General features: G+C 43.0%; 1 protein-coding gene across 7 annotated transcripts in view; it reads right to left on the reverse strand.

Annotated features, from left to right (window-relative positions):
• Positions 1-18,364, reverse strand: part of cntrl (centriolin) — a 114,745-nt gene that overhangs the window by 37,169 nt on the left and 59,212 nt on the right. For 4 of the 7 annotated variants that reach the window (XM_014174808.2, XM_014174805.2, XM_014174801.2 and 1 more), the window contains 5 exons: positions 7,591-7,744; positions 3,004-3,676; positions 986-1,175; positions 593-748; positions 169-348 (listed from right to left, as the gene is read on the reverse strand). In XM_014174808.2, coding sequence (XP_014030283.1) covers positions 169-348; positions 593-748; positions 986-1,175; positions 3,004-3,676; positions 7,591-7,744 — 1,353 coding nt within the window. The remainder of the gene's footprint in view (positions 1-168; positions 349-592; positions 749-985; positions 1,176-3,003; positions 3,677-7,590; positions 7,745-18,364) is intronic. The other 3 variants (XM_045708117.1, XM_014174804.2, XM_014174803.2) reach the window with 3 other exon arrangements.

The raw sequence follows: 18,364 nt of genomic DNA on the forward strand, positions 1-18,364 counted from the left end.
CTCCCTACACACCGCAAAAGTATAGGACGACGAAAAGGAGAGACAGAGTTATTTAGTCTACGGTGATTTATTTAGTCCCATAGGGCTCTGGTCAAAAGTAGTGCACTATGTAGGGAACAGAGTACCATTTGGGACACAGCTTATAGGTGTTTATGAAGAGACACCCACCTCAGCCCTCTCCTGGTTGATTTGCTCCACGGTGGTGTGTAAGGAGTGGAGCTTCTCTTTGGTGGCTCTCAACTGCTGGGCGGACATCTTGTCTGCCGTTGTGAAGTAGCTTCTTAGCTCCAGCAGCTCCAAGTCCAGAGACTGCAGCTGCTGCTGGGTGTGGCACGCGCCCACTTCAATCTGGGGGAGACAAGAACCTGAGTGAGTGAGTCAGTCAATTTATCCGTCTGTCTATCTGTCCATCTATATCCATTCATTCAGCAATCCTGTCAACTTAACTCATTTACAATTATGATGTGATACATTCCCACAATGGTTTCTAAACAGTAGCTCTAGCGGTACATGTTGTTTTCTCTGTGTGTGTTATACTTATACACTAGTGGGCAGGAGACTCGTAGATCCTTTGAGCAGTGGAAGTAATGACCTGTTTGTCTTGTTCCTCCAGCTCAGCGAGCAAAAGCTCTCGCTCGTCCTCAGCCTCCTGGAGCCGCTGGCCCGTCAGTTTCTGGAGCTCTCGAGCCTCCTGCAGTTCCAGCCGGAGCTGGAGTATCTCCTCCTCACCGAGTTTCTTTGCTGCCTGCTGGTGGGTGGGACAAGCCATGAACAACAGGGAACAAGTAAAACAACAGCAGTGGCCAATCAGTCAGAGATGCTTCCCTCCTCCCAGGGGGCGAAGTTTTCCCTTGGTAAAGATCTTGGATCAGCTTCCTCTCCCCAATCCTAAACTTAAGCAATAAGGTAAAATGCGAAACTGACCCAACTTCATCATACATCCTACCAGTGGCCTATGGAGGTGGTGGAAAAAGAAGAGATTCACCGTGGTCTGTGCTGCAGCCTGGCAGGCTGCCTTGTGTTGCTCTCGGAGGGAGGCCAGCTCCTGACTGAGTCGAGCCTGGCCCTGCTGGGCTTGGTCCCGGTATGTTTGGGCAGCAGACACCACTCCCAGCACCTCACGCTGCAGCCGCTCCAAGTTGCGGCCCACCACGCCCCCTTCACTGCGCACCCTGCTAACATGAGAGAGAGTAGTACTGCAGGTGATGATGAGTCCAACACTTGGCCACTCTCTGAGGAGGACAAATATCTTAGTTTTTTTATAGCTTTTTTGCCACATATACATACATTTTACATACACATTTTACATATATGGTACTTTTATATAAAGCAGTCACATAACGATAATACATTACCAAACATAAGCTCTTTAATCCCAACCCTCCGCCACTCTCAGCCCATCCCACCTATCACCAAAGACCACCCTTGTTTGGTTCCCATGTGCATTATATTTTTCAAATATGCTGTGATGTTTTACAAAATGTTTTAACCTTTCTAATCGTATATTATCCAAAGATTGTAAGCTAAAGATAAAAACCTTTCCTATGAGTTATTATATTATTTATTGACTGACTATGGCTTTCCAAATCGCCCAACACTGCTATTTGTAAAGTTGATTTTAATTGAATGTTGTGATTTTTTTTTAACCATTCCTGAAACTGTGACCAGAAACAAGCTATATAGGGGCAATACTAGAATAAATTATCTATTGATTCTGTCTCTTTGCAGAAAAATCTACAGAGCTGAGATTGATGTATGCCCCATATATATATAGCATTCTGTTGGTGGCAAAAATGGTATATAATAATAAAAAAATAAGTCTTGAATCAAGTGTAGTTTTTTGTACTAGTTCATAAACCATGGGCCATGGAATTGGTACATCGAAAAGCTCCTCCCATTTATTTTGCATCCTGTATGACGCAGCTGTCAACATTTTTGTCCTCAGATGAAACTGGTATATTTTTCTATTTATGCCAGTTCCTGTCAGCCAATTAACAAGTTCCCTACCTTCTCCCTTTTCCACTTGCCTCCTCCATTTTTGTGTTAGTATAGCAATCAGTTGGTTGTAAAGTTTGGATTGAGCAGATATTCCCATATATTTTCGATAACTGCATATGTGACATAACTCCTCCGTTTCTATTCATAATATCATTAACATATATAATACAATTAAAATTTTAAAAAATCCATAAAGAATGTTTTTTTTAAATTAAATCAGTATATTTGAATTTAACCATAACATTTGTTGTAATATTTGTTCTATCTTTTCTGGAGGATAAAACTGAAATTGTAACCAGCTTTGTATGGCTTGTTTAAGAAAGGGCGATACTTCAAACAAAATTTCATTTGCCACTAGGCGGAAATGAGAAATCTGTATAAAGGCAAAAAGGCAATTTTTTAACAAAAGATGAGCCTTTCTTAATAATCTACTGGAGAACCATTTTGGGTTTAAGTATAATTTATGTATGAGTGAAGCTTTTAGTGAATGGTTTAAAGCTTTAATATTTAATCATTTTAGCCTCACAAACTCATTCATTATATAAATAGGCACGTTTAATTTTGTCTGGCTTAGCATTCCAAATAAAATGAAATATTTTTTAGATTTACATTTTTATGATTTAAAAAACGAGTTATCTGGAGTAGGCAGTGCCATTAGTAGGTGATAGGACCAAAATGTTCATCAATGTGATTTTTCCATAAATAGAGTATTTACCTCTCCATGGTTGCAGAATCGTATCTATTTTTGCAAAGTTTCTATTGAAATTAATTGTGGGAAATTCATAAAAAAAAATTGCGATGTGAATACCAAGTATGCATAAATCATGTTTTTGTCCCAATCATAGAGTTGGAATGAGAGCCCATACCCCATCTTTACCATTTTAACTTATTTGACAGCATGACGCCACTGAGGGCTATCTCCCTGACTTAGGCTTTGTGGCAAGTCCTCTACCCAACTATATGGTCCCAATCTCACTGGGGGTGAACAGTGGGAGACTCCCTCACCTGATGTGGCCAGGCTGCCCTGAGGTGATGGTCCTGATCATCTGCTCAAGATGCCTCTGCACCTCCTGTGGGCATAGCAATGTTCCCCGGGCCTGCTTTAGAGAACTCTGCAGAGCACCCACGCACTCCTCCAGACTGGCCTTGTCCTCCTGTAGAGCAGTGAGCTGTTCCAGGAGCTCCTCTCTCTGCTGCTCCCTCTCTGCAGCCAGCTGCAGTTGGGCCTGGGCATTGTCCTTGGACTGCCTTTCCTTGTCCAGCGCCGCCTGCAGGGCAGCGTGCTCCAACTGGCTAAGCCTGCAAATTCGCCCCAGCTCCTCCTTTAGCTGGCCCGCCTCAGTGTGGCGCTCCTGCAGCTGGCTCTCCAGCTCCGCTTCGTAGGCGCTGATCTGACCCTGCACCCGCCGCAGCTCAGCGTTCTCCCTCCTCAGCGCGTCCAGCTCCTGCTGCTGCTGTGTTTTCTCTGTATCAGTGGCGGTGGCGATTGTCTCCAGCAGGCGGCGCTGCTCCTGGCTCTCATCCAGGTAGCGCTGCAGGGCCTCCATCTCCCTCTGCAGGTGGTGGCATTCTGCCTGGGCATGCCGGGTCTGCTCCTTCACCCCGCTCAGGTACTCCTGCAGGCCAGAGATTATATCCTCCAGGTCCCTCTTCAGAGCCTCGTTGGCTGCTATCTGACCTGTGGTGGGGGACAGTGCCATTGGTTGGTTATCCATTTTGGTTAATTAAGAACAATGGTGGGGAGACTCGTGACCGTGTCAGTGAGTCTAAATAGCAATTATGCTCTCCAGGTATTTAGAAGGATCACAGCAAGGCCTGGTAGGTGTAATGTGAGTTTGGAAGAGCTCTGAATAATAATGGGGGGTTAGGGTTCTGAAACAAGGAAGCTATGGTGTCTAACTCAAGGTATCTATTAGCGGGACTTTTGGAGGGGAACTGTCTGGGATATATGCAGATATGTTAAAGCTGCAGCTTCGCACATGATGCCACATTTTCCTGGGAAGAAACAAATAGGGTCAATGGCGTAATGATAAAATGTAAGTACAACTGCTATGAACATACCCTACTAAGGACCAATTTAGTAGATGTTCTGAGTTTTTGACACCAAGAGCAACTGTACTAGTTGTTCAGGCTCTGATCTTGTCCCATCTTAATAGGGTCAGGTGCAGCAAAGAAAGACCTAGCAAAGCTGCAGCTGGCTCAAAACAAAGTAGTTCACCCTGCTCTTAACTGCACACAGAACTAACATCAACAACATGCATGATAGTGTTTCATGGTTAAGGAGAAATTGACTACTTCTCTTCTAGTCTTTTTAAGAAACATTTGTGTGTTGAAAATGTCTAACTACTTTATAATCTATTTGCATACACTTCAAACAGACAGTGAGCTCCAAAAGTATTGGGATAATAAAAAAATGTTGTTGTTGTTTTGGCTCTGTACCGCTGCATTTTGGATTTGAAACAATAAAATGACTGAGGGGACCAATTAAAGTAGTCAGAAATGTTGTATTTGGTCCAAAATTCCTACCAAGCAATTTTACATTTACATTTTAGTCATTTAGCAGATGCTCTTATCCAGAGCGACTTACAGTAGTGAGTGCATACATTTCATTTCATGCATTTCTTTTTTCATTTTTTTTTCTTTGTACTGGCCCCCCATGGGAATCGAACCCACAACCCTGGCGTTGCACACACCATGCTGGCGTTGCAAACACCATGCTCTACCAACTGAGCCAAGCTTGTGACTCTACAAATTTGTTGGATGCATTTGCTGTTCGTTTTGGTTGTGTTTCAGATTATTTTTGCCCAATAGAAATGAAATGGTAAATAATGTAATGTTTCATTTTGGAGTTACTTTTATTGTAAATAAGAATAGAATATGTTTCTAAGCACTTCTACATTAATGTGGACGCTACCATTATTACGGATAGTCCTGAATGAATGCATCCAACAACTTTGTCGAGTCACAAGCTTGATGTACAGTAATCATTGCGTGCTAGGAAAATGTCACCAAATAATCTACTTTTGACTACTTTAATACACATAAGGGAATTTGTCCCAATACTTTCAGTCCTCTAAAATGGGGGGAACTATGTACAAGAACTGCTGTAATTTCTAAACTGTTCACCCGATATGAATGAAAAAAACATGAAATTAAAGCTGACAGTATGCACTTTAACCTTGTAGTCACTGTATCATTTCAAATCCTAAGTAATTGAGTACAGAGCCAAAAAAAGAAAACATTGGTCACAGTCATGCCACTATGGGTTTATTCTGTGCCCAAACCAAAAACAGATTTATTGCATTGCTCAGCTATATATAGAGCCATGTCATCATGGAATGCTCTGCTACCAGAGGTTACTTAGGCAAAAGCTAAATTCGCTTTAAAAAACATTTCGTATCACAGTGGCTCTTCACTTTCTAAAGATCACATTTAACTGCACTGTATATATGAATATGTACAGTTGAAGTCGGAGGTTTACATACACCTTAGCCAAATACATTTAAAATCCGTTTTTCATAATTCCTGACATTTAGTAAAAATTCCCTGTCTTAGGTCAGTTAGGATCACCACTTTATTTTAAGAATGTGAAATGTCAGAATAATAGTAGAGAGAATCATTTATTTCAGCTTTGATTTCTTTCATCACATTCCCAGTGGATCAGAAGTTTACATACACACAATTAGTAATTGGTAGCATTGCCTTTAAATTGTAGCCTTCCACAAGCTTCCCACAATAAGTTGGGTGAATTTTGGCCCATTTCTCCTGACAGAGCTGGTGTAACTGAGTCAGGTGTGTAGGCCTCCTTGCTCGCACACGCCTTTTCAGTTCTGCCCACACATTTTCTATAGGATTGAGGTCAGGGCTTTGTGATGGCCACTCCAATACCTTGACTTTGTTGTCCTTAAGCCATTTTGCCACAACTTTGGAAGTATGCTTGGGGTCATTGTCCATTTGGAAGACCCATTTGCAACCAAGCTTTAACTTCCTGACTGATGTCTTGAGATGTTGCTTCAATATATCCACATCATTTCTTTCCTGATGATGCAATCTATTTTGTGAAGTGCACCAGTCCCTCCTGCAGCAAAGCACACCCCCACAACATGATGCTGCCACCCCCGTGCTTCATGGTTGGGATGGTGTTCTTTGGCTTGCAAGCCTCCCCTGTTTTCCTCCAAACATAACGATGGTCATTATGGCCAAAAAGTTCTATTTTTGTTTCATCAGACCAGAGGACATTTCTCCAAAAAGTACCATCTTTGTCCCCATGTGCAGTTGAACATTTTTTATGGTGGTTTTGGAGCAGTGACTTCTTCCTTGCTGAGCGGCCTATCAGGTTATGTCGATATAGGACTCGTTTTACTGTGGATATAGATACTTTTGTACCTGTTTCCTCTAGCATCTTCACAAGGTCCTTTGCTGTTGTTCTGGGATTGATTTGCACATTTCGCACCAAAGTGCGTTCATCTCTAGGAGACAGAACGCGTTTGTACAGATGAACGTGGTACCTTCAGGCGTTTGGAAATTTCTCACAAGGATGAACCAGACTTGTAGAGGTCTACAATTATTTTTCTGAGGTCTTGGCTGATTTCTTTTGATTTTCCCATGATGTCGAGCAAAGAGTCACTGAGTTTGAAGGTAGGCCTTGAAATACATCCACAGGTACACCTCTAATTGACACAAATGATGTCAATTAGCCTATCAGAAGCTTCTAAAGCCATGACATCATTTTCTGGAATTTTACAAGCTGTTTCAAAGGCACAGTCAACTTAGTGTATGTAAACTTCTGACCCACTGGAATTGTGATACAGTGAATTATAAGTGAAATAATCTGTCTGTAAATAATTGTTGGAAAAATTACTTGTGTCATGTACAAAGTAGATGTCCTAACCAACTTGCCAAAACTATAGTTTGTTAACAAGAAATGTGTGGAGTGGTTGAAAAACTAGTTTTAATGACTCCAACCTAAGTGTATGTAAACTTCAACTGTATTTATGAATAGTGTGTAAATAGTATTTTTGTTGTCTCTTGAGGTCTTTCCAATATATAACTTTTGTTCTTGTCTTTGTCATGTACTTTTTCATGTATTTGTACGTTTTATGAGGACCCCAGGAAGAGTATGTGCAATAGCTAATGATCCTAATAAACTAAACTAAACTTTAAACCCAACCAGAAGCAGCTCTCTCTCATTATCTGTTTGGAGACAGACAGCAAAGTCGTGTTCATTAGGGCACATTGTAGGAAAATGTTTTACAAAGGAAAACGTTTCCAATTGAACTTGTTCAGGTAGAGTGGCGCAGTGGTCTAAGGCACTGCATCTCAGTGCAAGAGGCGTCCCTACAGTCCCTGGTTTGACTCCAGGCTTTATCACATCCGGCCGTGATTGGGAGTCCCATAGGGCGGAGCACAATTGGCCCAGCTTTGCCCGGGTTTGGCCGGGGTAGGCCGTCACTGTAAATAAGAATTTGTTCTTAACTTACTTGCCTAGTTATTCTTTTTTTTAAAAGCCCCTCCCCGTGTCAGTCAGTTTTCTTCCTTTTTGTGCCTAATGAATAGGACTCAGGCAAATCATCAAGTTCTAGTCCCTCTCACCGTCGGTCAGCTGCTGCTCCAGGTCCTTGATCTCCTCGGTCTCCTTGGCGATACGGGAGAGCATGTCGTCCAGCCGGCCTTCCAGCTCCCGGTGCTTCCTGCTCATCATGTACAGCAGCTGGCTCTTACTGGACACCTGAACCTTCACATGGGCCTGGAGAGGGGAGGATGGACAGGGGCCAGCGACAGTAGGTCAATATACACTCCTATTACTGTCAATGATGTCAATTGAAGATGAAAATTCTACTTTAATAGGAAAGTAGGATTTGCACCTAGGCTCCTATTACTGTAGGTATGGCCATACTTCAGCATGACAACTCCAAATTTAATCAATACATTTTGTTACGAAAATATGAATGCATGTGTGTTTGTAATAATGTGTTACTCAATGCTTAATTTGTAAACTGGGTGACCATTGCATGCATTATCCTCGCTTTTGCGTACTGGAACAGAACAGTAGAGTAGTAGGTGCTTGCAGAAGTTGCACACAGTTTGTAGCTTTTTTTTGTTGCCTTTTATAAACGCATTTCATGCAATTCCACATAATTTTAGATGACTGAAAACCTTAGCAGAATTTGTTTTAATACCTAACAAATGATTGAAATAACAGCCTATTTTGACAGCCTCTGGAACTGCCGGTCTGTGGCCAACAAGGCAGAGTTCATCTCAGCCTATGCTACCCTCCAGTCCCTCGACTTCTTGGCGATGACGGAAACATGGATTACCACAGAAAACACTGCTACTCCTACTGCTCTCTCCTCGTCTGACCACGTGTTCTTGCATACCCCGAGAGTATCTGGTCAGCGGGGTGGCGGGACTGGAATCCTCATCTCTCCCAAGTGGACATTCTCTCTTTCTCCCCTGACCCATCTGTCTATCTCCTCCTTTGAATTCCATGCTGTCACAATCACTAGCCCATTCAAGCTTAACATCCTTATCATTTATCGCCCTCCAGGTTCCCTTGGAGAGTTCATCAATGAGCTTGACGCCTTGATAAGTTCCTTTCCTGAGGATGGCTCACCCCTCACAATTCTGGGTGACTTTAACCTCCCTACGTCTACCTTTGACTCATTTCTCGCTGCCTCCTTCCTTCCACTCCTCTCCTCTTTTGACCTCACCCTCTCACCGTCCCCCCTACTCACAAGGCAGGCAATACGCTTGACCTCATCTTTACTAGATGCTGTTCTTCTACTAATCTCACTGCAACTCCCCTCCAAGTCTCCGACCACTACCTTGTATCCTTTTCCCTCTCGCTCTCCTCCAACACTACTCACTCTGCCCCTACTCAGATGGTATTGCGCCGTCGCAACCTTCGATCTCTCTCTCCCGCTACTCTCTCCTCTTCCATTCTATCATCTCTTCCCTCTGCTCAATCCTTCTCCAACCAATCTCCTGATTCTGCCTCCTCAACCCTCCTCTCCTCCCTTTCTGCATCCTTTGACTCTCTATGTCCCCTATCCTCCCGGCCGGCTCGGTCCTCCCCTCCTGCTCCGTGCCTTGACGACTCATTGTGAGCTCACAGAACAGGGCTCTGGGCAGCCGAGCGGAAATGGAGGAAAACTAGCCTCCCTGCGGACCTGGCATCTTTTCACTCCCTCCTCTCCACATTTTCTTCCTCTGTTTCTGCTGCTAAAGCCACATTCTACCACTCTAAATTCCAAGCATCTGCCTCTAACCCTAGGAAGCTCTTTGCCACCTTCTCCTCCCTCCTGAATCCTCCTCCCCCCCCCTCTGCAGACGACTTTGTCAACCATTTTGAAAAGAAGGTTGACGCTGGTCCTGCTCACATTGCCCTACCCTATGCTTTGACCTCTTTCTCCCCTCTCTCTCCAGATGAAATCCTGCGACTTGTGACGGCCGGCCGCCCAACAACCTGCCCGCTTGACCCTATCCCCTCCTCTCTTCTCCAGACCATTTCCGGAGGCCTTCTCCCTTACCTCACCTCGCTCATCAACTCATCCTTGACCGCTGGCTACGTCCCTTCCATCTTCAAGAGAGCGAGAGTTGCACCCCTTCTCAAAAAACCTACACTCGATCCCTCCGATGTCAACAACTACAGACCAGTATCCCTTCTTTCTTTCCTCTCCAAAAGTCTTGAGCGTGCCGTCCTTGGCCAGCACTCTTGCCATCTCCCTCAGAATGACCTTCTTGATGCAAATAAGTCAGGTTTCAAGACTGGTCATTCAACTGAGACTGCTCTTCTCTGTGTCACGGAGGCTCTCCGCACTGCTAAAGCTAACTCTCTCTCCTCTGCTCTCATCCTTCTAGACCTGTCTGCTGCCTTTGATACTGTGAACCATCAGATCCTCCTCTCCACCCTCTCCGAGTTGGGCATCTCCGGCGCGGCTCAACCTTGGATTGCGTCCTACCTGACAGGTCGCTCCTACCAGGTGGCATGGCGAGAATCCGTCTCCGCACCATGTGCTCTCACCACTGGTGTCCCCCAGGGCTCAGTTCTAGGCCCTCTCCTATTCTCGCTATACACCAAGTCACTTGGCTCTGTCATATCCTCACATGGTCTCTCTTATCATTGCTACGCAGACGACACACAATTCATCTTCTCCTTTCCCCCTTCTGATAACCAGGTGGCGAATCGCATCTCTGCATGTCTGGCAGACATATCAGTGTGGATGACGGATCACCACCTCAAGCTGAACCTCGGCAAGACGGAGCTGCTCTTCCTCCCGGGGAAGGACTGCCCGTTCCATGATCTCGCCATCACGGTTGACAACTCCATTGTGTCCTCCTCCCAGAGTGCTAAGAGCCTTGGTGTGACCCTGGACAACACCCTGTCGTTCTCCGCTAACATCAAGGCAGTGACCCGATCCTGTAGGTTCATGCTCTACAACATTCGCAGAGTACGACCCTGCCTCACACAGGAAGCGGCGCGGGTCCTAATCCAGGCACTTGTCATCTCCCGTCTGGATTACTGCAACTCGCTGTTGGCGGGGCTCCCTGCCTGTGCCATCAAACCCCTACAACTCATCCAGAACGCCGCAGCCCGTCTGGTGTTCAACCTTCCCAAGTTATCTCACGTCACCCCGCTCCTCCGCACACTCCACTGGCTTCCAGTTGAAGCTCGCATCTGCTACAAGACCATGGTGCTTGCCTACGGAGCTGTGAGGGGAATGGCACCTCCGTACCTTCAGGCTCTGATCAGTCCCTACACCCAAAGAAGGGCACTGCTGTAACGCCCTGGCCATAGAGAGGGGTTTTTGTTCTTTATTTTGGTTAGGCCAGGGTGTTACATTGGGTGGGCGTTCTATGTTCATTTTTCTATGTTTTTGTATTTCTTTGCTTTGGGCCGTGTGTGGCTCCCAATCAGGCACAGCTGTAGTTCGTTGTTGCTGATTGGGAGTCACACATAAGTAGCCTGTTTTTCCTTTGGGTTTTTGTGGGTGATTGTTTCTGTTTAGTGCTTTCTGTTTCGTTGTTAGTACCTGACAGAACTGTCGGCTGTCATTTTGTTTATTTTGTCAAGTGTTCTCTTTTTGTATTAAAATTCATTCAAGATGAACACACCCTCCGCTGCACCTTGGTCTTTCTCTAACGACGGCCGTTACAACTGCGTTCATCCACCTCTGCCCTGCTTGCCTCCCTACCTCTGCGGAAGCACAGTTCCCACTCAGCCCAGTCAAAACTGTTCGCTGCTCTGGTCAATCACTACCTTCCGGAGACACCTGAAACCCCACCTCTTTAAGGAATACCTGGGATAGGATTAAGTAATCCTTCTAACCCCCCCCCCACATAAAATATATAGATGTACTATTGTAAAGTGGTTGTTCCACTGGATATCATAAGGTGAATGCACCAATCTGTAAGTCGCTCTGGATAAGAGCGTCTGCTAAATGACGTAAATGTAATGTAAATGAGAATATGCAATCAATAAATGTGCATGGGTAAAATCAACGGGGATGCCAAGCAAGGAAAAAATCCATATTACAACCTATGTGTTGTGATAATTGCGTTGTTTGCTCTATAACCTGTTAGTTCAAACAGTACCTTCAGAAAGTATTCAGACCCCTTGACTTTTTCTACATATTATTAGGTAACAGTCTTATTCTTAAATTGATGAAATTGTTTCCCCCCATCAATCTACGCACAATACTCCATAATGACAAAACCAAAACAGGTTTTAAATTTTTTTTTCACATGTATAAAAATAACAAAACTGAAATATCACATTTACATAAGTATTCAGACCATTTACTCAGTACTATGTGTGGAAGCACCTTTGACAGCGATTACTGCCTCGAGCATTCCGAGTATGACGCTACAAGCTAAGCACACCGGTATTTGGGGAGTTTCTCCCATTCTTCTCCTCAGATCCTCTCAAGCTCTGTCAGGTTGGATGGGGAGGTTTCCTCCAGACGTGACACTTGGTATTCAAGCCAAAGAGTTCAATATTGGTTTCATCAGACCAGAGAATCTTGTTTCTCATGGTCCGATTGTCTTTAGGTGCCTTTTGGCAAACTTCAAGTGGGCTGTCATGTGCCTTTTACTGAGGAGTGGCTTCCTTCTGGCCACTCTACCATAAAGCCCTGATTAGTGGAGTGCTGCAGAGATGGTGGTCCATCTGGAAGGTTCTCCCATCTCCACAGAGGAACTCTAGAGCTCTGTCAGAGTGACCATCAGGTTCTTGGTCACCTCCCTGACCAAGGCCCTTCTCCCACAATTGCTCAGTTTGGCCAGGCAGCCAGCTCTAGGAAGAGTCTTGGTGGTTTCAAACTTATTCCATTTAAGAATGATGGAGGCCAAGGTGATCTTGAGGAGCTTCAATACTGCAGATTTTCTTTGGTACCCTTCCCCAGATCTGTGCCTCGACACAATCCTGTCTCGGAGCTCTATGGACAATTTCTTCGACCTCCTGGCTTGGTTTTTGTTCTGACATGCACTGTCAACTGTGGGACCTTATATAGACAGGTCTGTGCCTTTCCAAATCATGTCCAATCAATTGAATTTACCACAGGTGGACTCCAATCAACTTGTAGAAACATCAAGGATGATCAATGGAAACAGTATGGACCTGAGCTCAATTTCGAGTCTCATAGCAAAGGGTTTGAATACATATGTAAATAAGGTATTTGTTTTAATTTCTTTTTATAAATTTGAAAAAATGTCTAAAAACCTGTTTTCACTTCGTCATTATGGGGTATTGTGTGTAGATTGCATGTATTTAATACATTTTAGAATAAGGCTGTAACGTAACAAAATGTGGAAAAAGTCAACGGGTCTGAATACTTTCGGAAGGCACTGTATGCCTGACACTGACACTGATATATAGGCCAATAAGAAGACACAGTGGCAGAATAAATTCAACCCCACCTTTATTTAATCACAAAACCGGAGAGCAACATCTGTCCAGTAAGTCCACAAAACATATTGCAAGTAACAAACAGTTAGATGACCTAAAGCAGGGTTGGGGGACGTCAGCCTACGAGACTGTGTGATCAGGCCCCCGAGCCAATTCATAAATACACACACACACACACACACACACACACACAAAATTAAAGAGCTATTGAGTGATCTTGAATTGGAGTATGGTGATCTGGTTTACCACTGTGAGGTGCGATGGTTGAGCCGTGGAAAATGCTTGTGCAGTTTTACGGAGGGGGAACCTGTCGCGGAACTGAGTGTTGACAAGTGGATGTCTGATTTGGCCTTCATGGTGGACATAACCAAGTATCTGTCTGACTTGAACATCAAGCTCCAAGGGCCGAACCAGCTTCTCAGCGAACTGCTGTCAAACGTTAAATTGTTATGAAGCAAAATTAAAGCTGTGGCAAATCCAACTAGAAAGGGGTAACAATGCATTTTCCTACTCTGCAAGGACAAGAGCCTGAGATTACGTCAGAATATTCTGGTGAGTGCGGAAAGCTCGCGAAGGCATTTTGTGAGAGGTTTAAGGATATGAAAAGTAAACAACTGGAGTTTAAACATATTTGCCACCCCATTTAACGTCGAACTAGCAGATGTGCAGGATGGCCTACAACACAAAGTCATTGAGCTGCAAAGCAATGACGAGCTCAAAGCCAGGAACAACAACCTGCCTCTCCTTGAGTTCTACAAAATGTACGTTAGCGCTGAGCACTTTCCTGTTCTGAGGAGACATGCACTTAAATTTGCATCTGTGTTCGGGACGACCTACTGCTGTGAGCAGTTCTTTTCCAAACTGACTCTTGCAAAGACTCGATTACGATCAAGACTGACTGGAACCTGGAAAACCAGTTGTGAGCAGCGTCATCTTCTCTGCCAGCTGACATATAACGCCTCGTCAAAGATGAGCAGTTTCAGAGATCGCATTAGAGGTGAGCTTGAACAAGTAATCATAATAACAACATTATTTACAATACTAATATTTATTTAAATAGGACTAGCAGTTTTCTAAATAATCAAGGACACAAGAAACATACATCATATATAAACTATAAAACCAATGTCAGTGATTAAAGTCACATTAAAACATGAATAAAGCAGAAAATTGCACATTTTAATAATATGGCCCCTAAATTAACTTCTATGGGCTACGTGGGACGCTAGGGTGCGGGACACAGCCAGTGAAATATCAGGGCGGCAAATTCAAAAGAACAAAAATTTGAATTATGATATTATCAAACATACAACTATTTTACACCATTTTAAAGATACACCTCTCCTTAATCCAACCACATTGTCCGATTTCAAAAAGGCTTTACGGCGAAAGCATAAAGTTTGATTATGTTAGGACAGTGCCAACACAAGAAAAACTACACAGCCATTTTCCAAGCAGAAGAGGGGTCACAAAAACCAGAAATACAGCTAAAATTAAGCACTAACCTTTGACGATCTTCATCAGATGACACTCCTAGGACTCAATGTTACACAATACATGTATGTTTTGTTCGATAAAGTTTATATTTATAACCAAAAACTCCATTTTACATTGGCGCGTGATGTTCAGAAAATATTTTGCCTCCAAAACTGCCGGTGAATCAGCACAACAATTTACAAAAATACTCATCATAAACGTTGATAAAATAATACTGTTATTCAAAGAATTATAGAAAAACATCTCCTTAACCTGTTGGGGGTAGGGGGCAGTATTTACACGGCCGGATAAAAAAACGTACCCGATTTAATCTGGTTATTACTACTGCCCAGAAACTAGAATATGCATATAATTATTGGCTTTGGATAGAAAACACCCTAAAGTTTCTAAAACTGTTTGAATGGTGTCTGTGAGTATAACAGAACTCATATGGCAGGCAAAAACCTGAGAAGATTCCTTTACAGGAAGTGCCCTCTCTGACCATTCCTTGAGCTTCTTGACTGTTTATTGAAGACTGAGGATCCTTGCTGTAACGTGACACTTGCTACGGCTCCCATAGGCTCTCAGAAGGCGGGAAAAAGCTGAATGATGTAATTCCAGCCACTGGCTGAAAAACATTAGCGCTTTTGGCAAGTGCTCTATCAGAGGACAATGGGCTGAGGCGCGTGCACGAGTCGACCCCATGTTTTTATTTTCTTTCCTCTTTGAACCTAAACACGCTTTCCCGGTCGGAATATTATCTCTTTTTTACGAGAAAAATGGCATAAAAATTGATTTTAAACAGCGGTTGACATGCTTCGAAGTACGGTAATGGAATATTTCAATTTATTTTGTCACGAAATGCATCGTGCGCGTCACCCTTCTTTACCATTCGGATAGTGTCTTGAACGCACAAACAAAACAGAGGATATTTGAACATAACTATGGATTATTTTGAACCAAACCAACATTTGTTATTGAAGTAGAAGTCCTGGGAGTGCATTCTGACAAAGACAGCAAAGGTAATAAAAATTTTCTTATAGTAAATCTGATTTTGGAGAGTGCTAAACTTGGTGGGTGTCTAAATAGCTAGCCCTGTGATGCCGGGCTATCTACTTAGAATATTGCAAAATGTGCTTTCACCGAAAAGCTAATCGGACATAGCGAGTGCATGAGTTCTGTATCTATAATTCTTAAAATAATTATGTTTTTTGTGAACGTTTATCGTGAGTAATTTAGTAAATTCACCGGAAGTTTGCGGGGGGTATGCTAGTTCTGAACGTCACATGCTAATGTAAAAAGCTGATTTTTGATATAAATATGAACTTGATTGAACAAAACATGCATGTATTGTATAACATAATGTCCTAGGGTTGTCATCTGATGAAGATCATCAAAGGTTAGTGCTGTATTTAGCTGTGGTTTGGGTTTATGTGAAATTATATGCTAGCTTGAAAAATGGGTGTCTGATTATTTCTGGCTGGGTACTCTGCTGACATAATCTAATGTTTTGCTTTCGTTGTAAAGCCTTTTTGAAATCGGACAGTGTGGTTAGATTAACGAGAGTCTTGTCTTTAAAATGGTGTAAAATAGTCATATGTTTGAGAAATTAAAGTAATAGCATTTCTAAGGTATTTGAATAACGCGCCACGGGATTCAACTGGCTGTTGAGTAGGTGGGACGATTTCGTCCCGCCGACCCTAGAGAGGTTAATGCAACTGCTGTGACAGATTTCAAAAAAGCTTCACGGGGAAAGCACACTTTGCAATAATCTGAGTACGGTGCTCAGAAAAATACATCAGGCAATACAGATACCCGCCATTTTGGAGTCATCTAAAATCATAAATAGCATTATAAATATTCACTTACCTTTGATGATCTTCATCAGAAGGCACTTCCAGGAATCCCAGGTCCACAATAAATGTTGTTTTGTTTGATAAAGTCCATAATTTAAGTCCAAATACCTCCTTGTTGTTTGCGCGTTCAATAAACTACTCCAAATGTAGGACGCACGACGAAAAGTCAAAAAAAGTTATATATACGTTCGTAGAAACATGTCAAACGTTGTATAGCATCAATCTTTAGGGCCTTTTTAACATAAAACTTCAATAATATTCCAACCGGACGATTCCAATGTCTTGAAAAACGTTATGGAACACTGCTACCTCCTCACGTGAATGTGCGTCAATGAACTCATGTCATTTTCTGAGTCACCAACTTCCCGGCCTTCTTGTTCGCTCTCTGTTCACTGCAAAAGCCTGAATCAAGGTTCTAAAGACTGTTGACATCTAGTGGAAGCCTTAAGAAGTAAAAATGAACCCTAAGTCACTGTGTGTTAGATAGGCAATGACATGAAAAGACTACAAGCATCAGATTTCCCACTTCCTGGTTGGATTTTTCTCAGGTTTCTGCCTGCCATATGAATTCTGTTATAGTCACAGACATCATTCTAACAGTTTTAGAAACTTCAGAGTGTTTTCTATCCAAATTTACTAATAATATGCAAATATCTGACTCTGGGCCCGAGTATTAGGCAGTTTACTCTGGGCACGCTTTTCATCCGAAATCGAAAATACTGCCCCCTATACCTTAAAAAGTTAATTTATAAATATCCTAATGGCCATAGATGGCGAAAAGGTTGCCAACCCCTGACCTAAAGCATAGTCAAGCAAGTTAGCGTTTCCGACATTTTCGTTTTCAACCACTCCACAAATTTCTTGTGAACAAACTATAGCTTTGGCAAGTCGGTTAGGACATCTACTTTGTGCATGACGCAAGTCATTTTTCCAACAATTGTTTACAGACAGATTATTTCACTTATAATTCACTGTATCACAATTCCAGTGGGTCAGAAGTTTACATACACTAAGTTGACTGTACCTTTAAACAGCTTGGAAAATTCCAGAAAATGATGTCATGGCTTTAGAAGCTTCTGATAGGCTAATTTACATCATTTGAGTCAATTGGAGGTGTACCTGTGGATGTATTTCAAGGCCCACCTTCAAACTCAGTGTCTCTTTGCTTGACATCATGGGAAAATCAAAAGAAATCAGCCAAAACCTCAGAAAAAGAATTGTAGACCTCCACAAGTCTGGTTCATCCTTGGGCGCAATTTCCAAACGCCTGAAGGTACCACGTTATTCTGTACAAACAATAGTACGCAAGTATAAACACCATGGGACCATGCAGCCGTCATACCGCTCAGGAAGGAGACGCGTTCGGTCTCGTAGAGATGAACGTACTTTGGTGCGAAAAGTGCAAAACAATCCTAGAACAACAGCAAAGGACCTTGTGAAGATGCTGGAGGAAACAGGTACAGAATTATCTATATCAACAGTAAAACGAGTCCTATATTGACATAATCTGAAAGGCCGCTCAGCAAGGAAGAAGCCACTGCTCCAAAACCGCCATAAAAAAGCCAGACTACGGATTGCAACTGCACATGGGGACAAAGATGGCACTTTTTGGAGAAATGTCCTCTGGTCTGATGAAACAAAAATACAACTGTTTGGCCATAAAGACCATCGTTATGTTTGGAGGAAAAAGGAAAAATGTTTGCAGGCCGAAGAACACCATGCTTCCCAACCGTGAAGCCCGGGGGTGGCAGCATCTTGTTGTGGGGGTGCTTTGCTGCAGGAGGGACTGGTGCATTTCACAAAATAGATGGCATCATGAGGAAAGAAATTATGTGGATATATTAAAGCAACATCTCAAGACATCAGTCAGGAAGTTAAAGCTTGGTTTCAAATGGGTCTTCCAAATGGACAATGACCCCAAGCATACTTCCAAAGTTGTGGCAAAAGGGACAACAAAGTCAAGGTATTGGAGTGGCCATCACAATGCCCTGACCTCAATCCTATAGAAAATTTGTGGGCAGAACTGAAAAAGCTCTTGCGAGCAAGGAGGCCTACAAACCTGACTCAGTTACACCAGCTCTGTCAGGAGGAATGGGACAAAATTCCCCCAACTTATTGTAGGAAGCTT

The sequence above is a fragment of the Salmo salar genome, chromosome ssa26 (assembly GCF_905237065.1).
Source record: "Salmo salar chromosome ssa26, Ssal_v3.1, whole genome shotgun sequence".
NCBI lineage: Eukaryota > Metazoa > Chordata > Actinopteri > Salmoniformes > Salmonidae > Salmo > Salmo salar.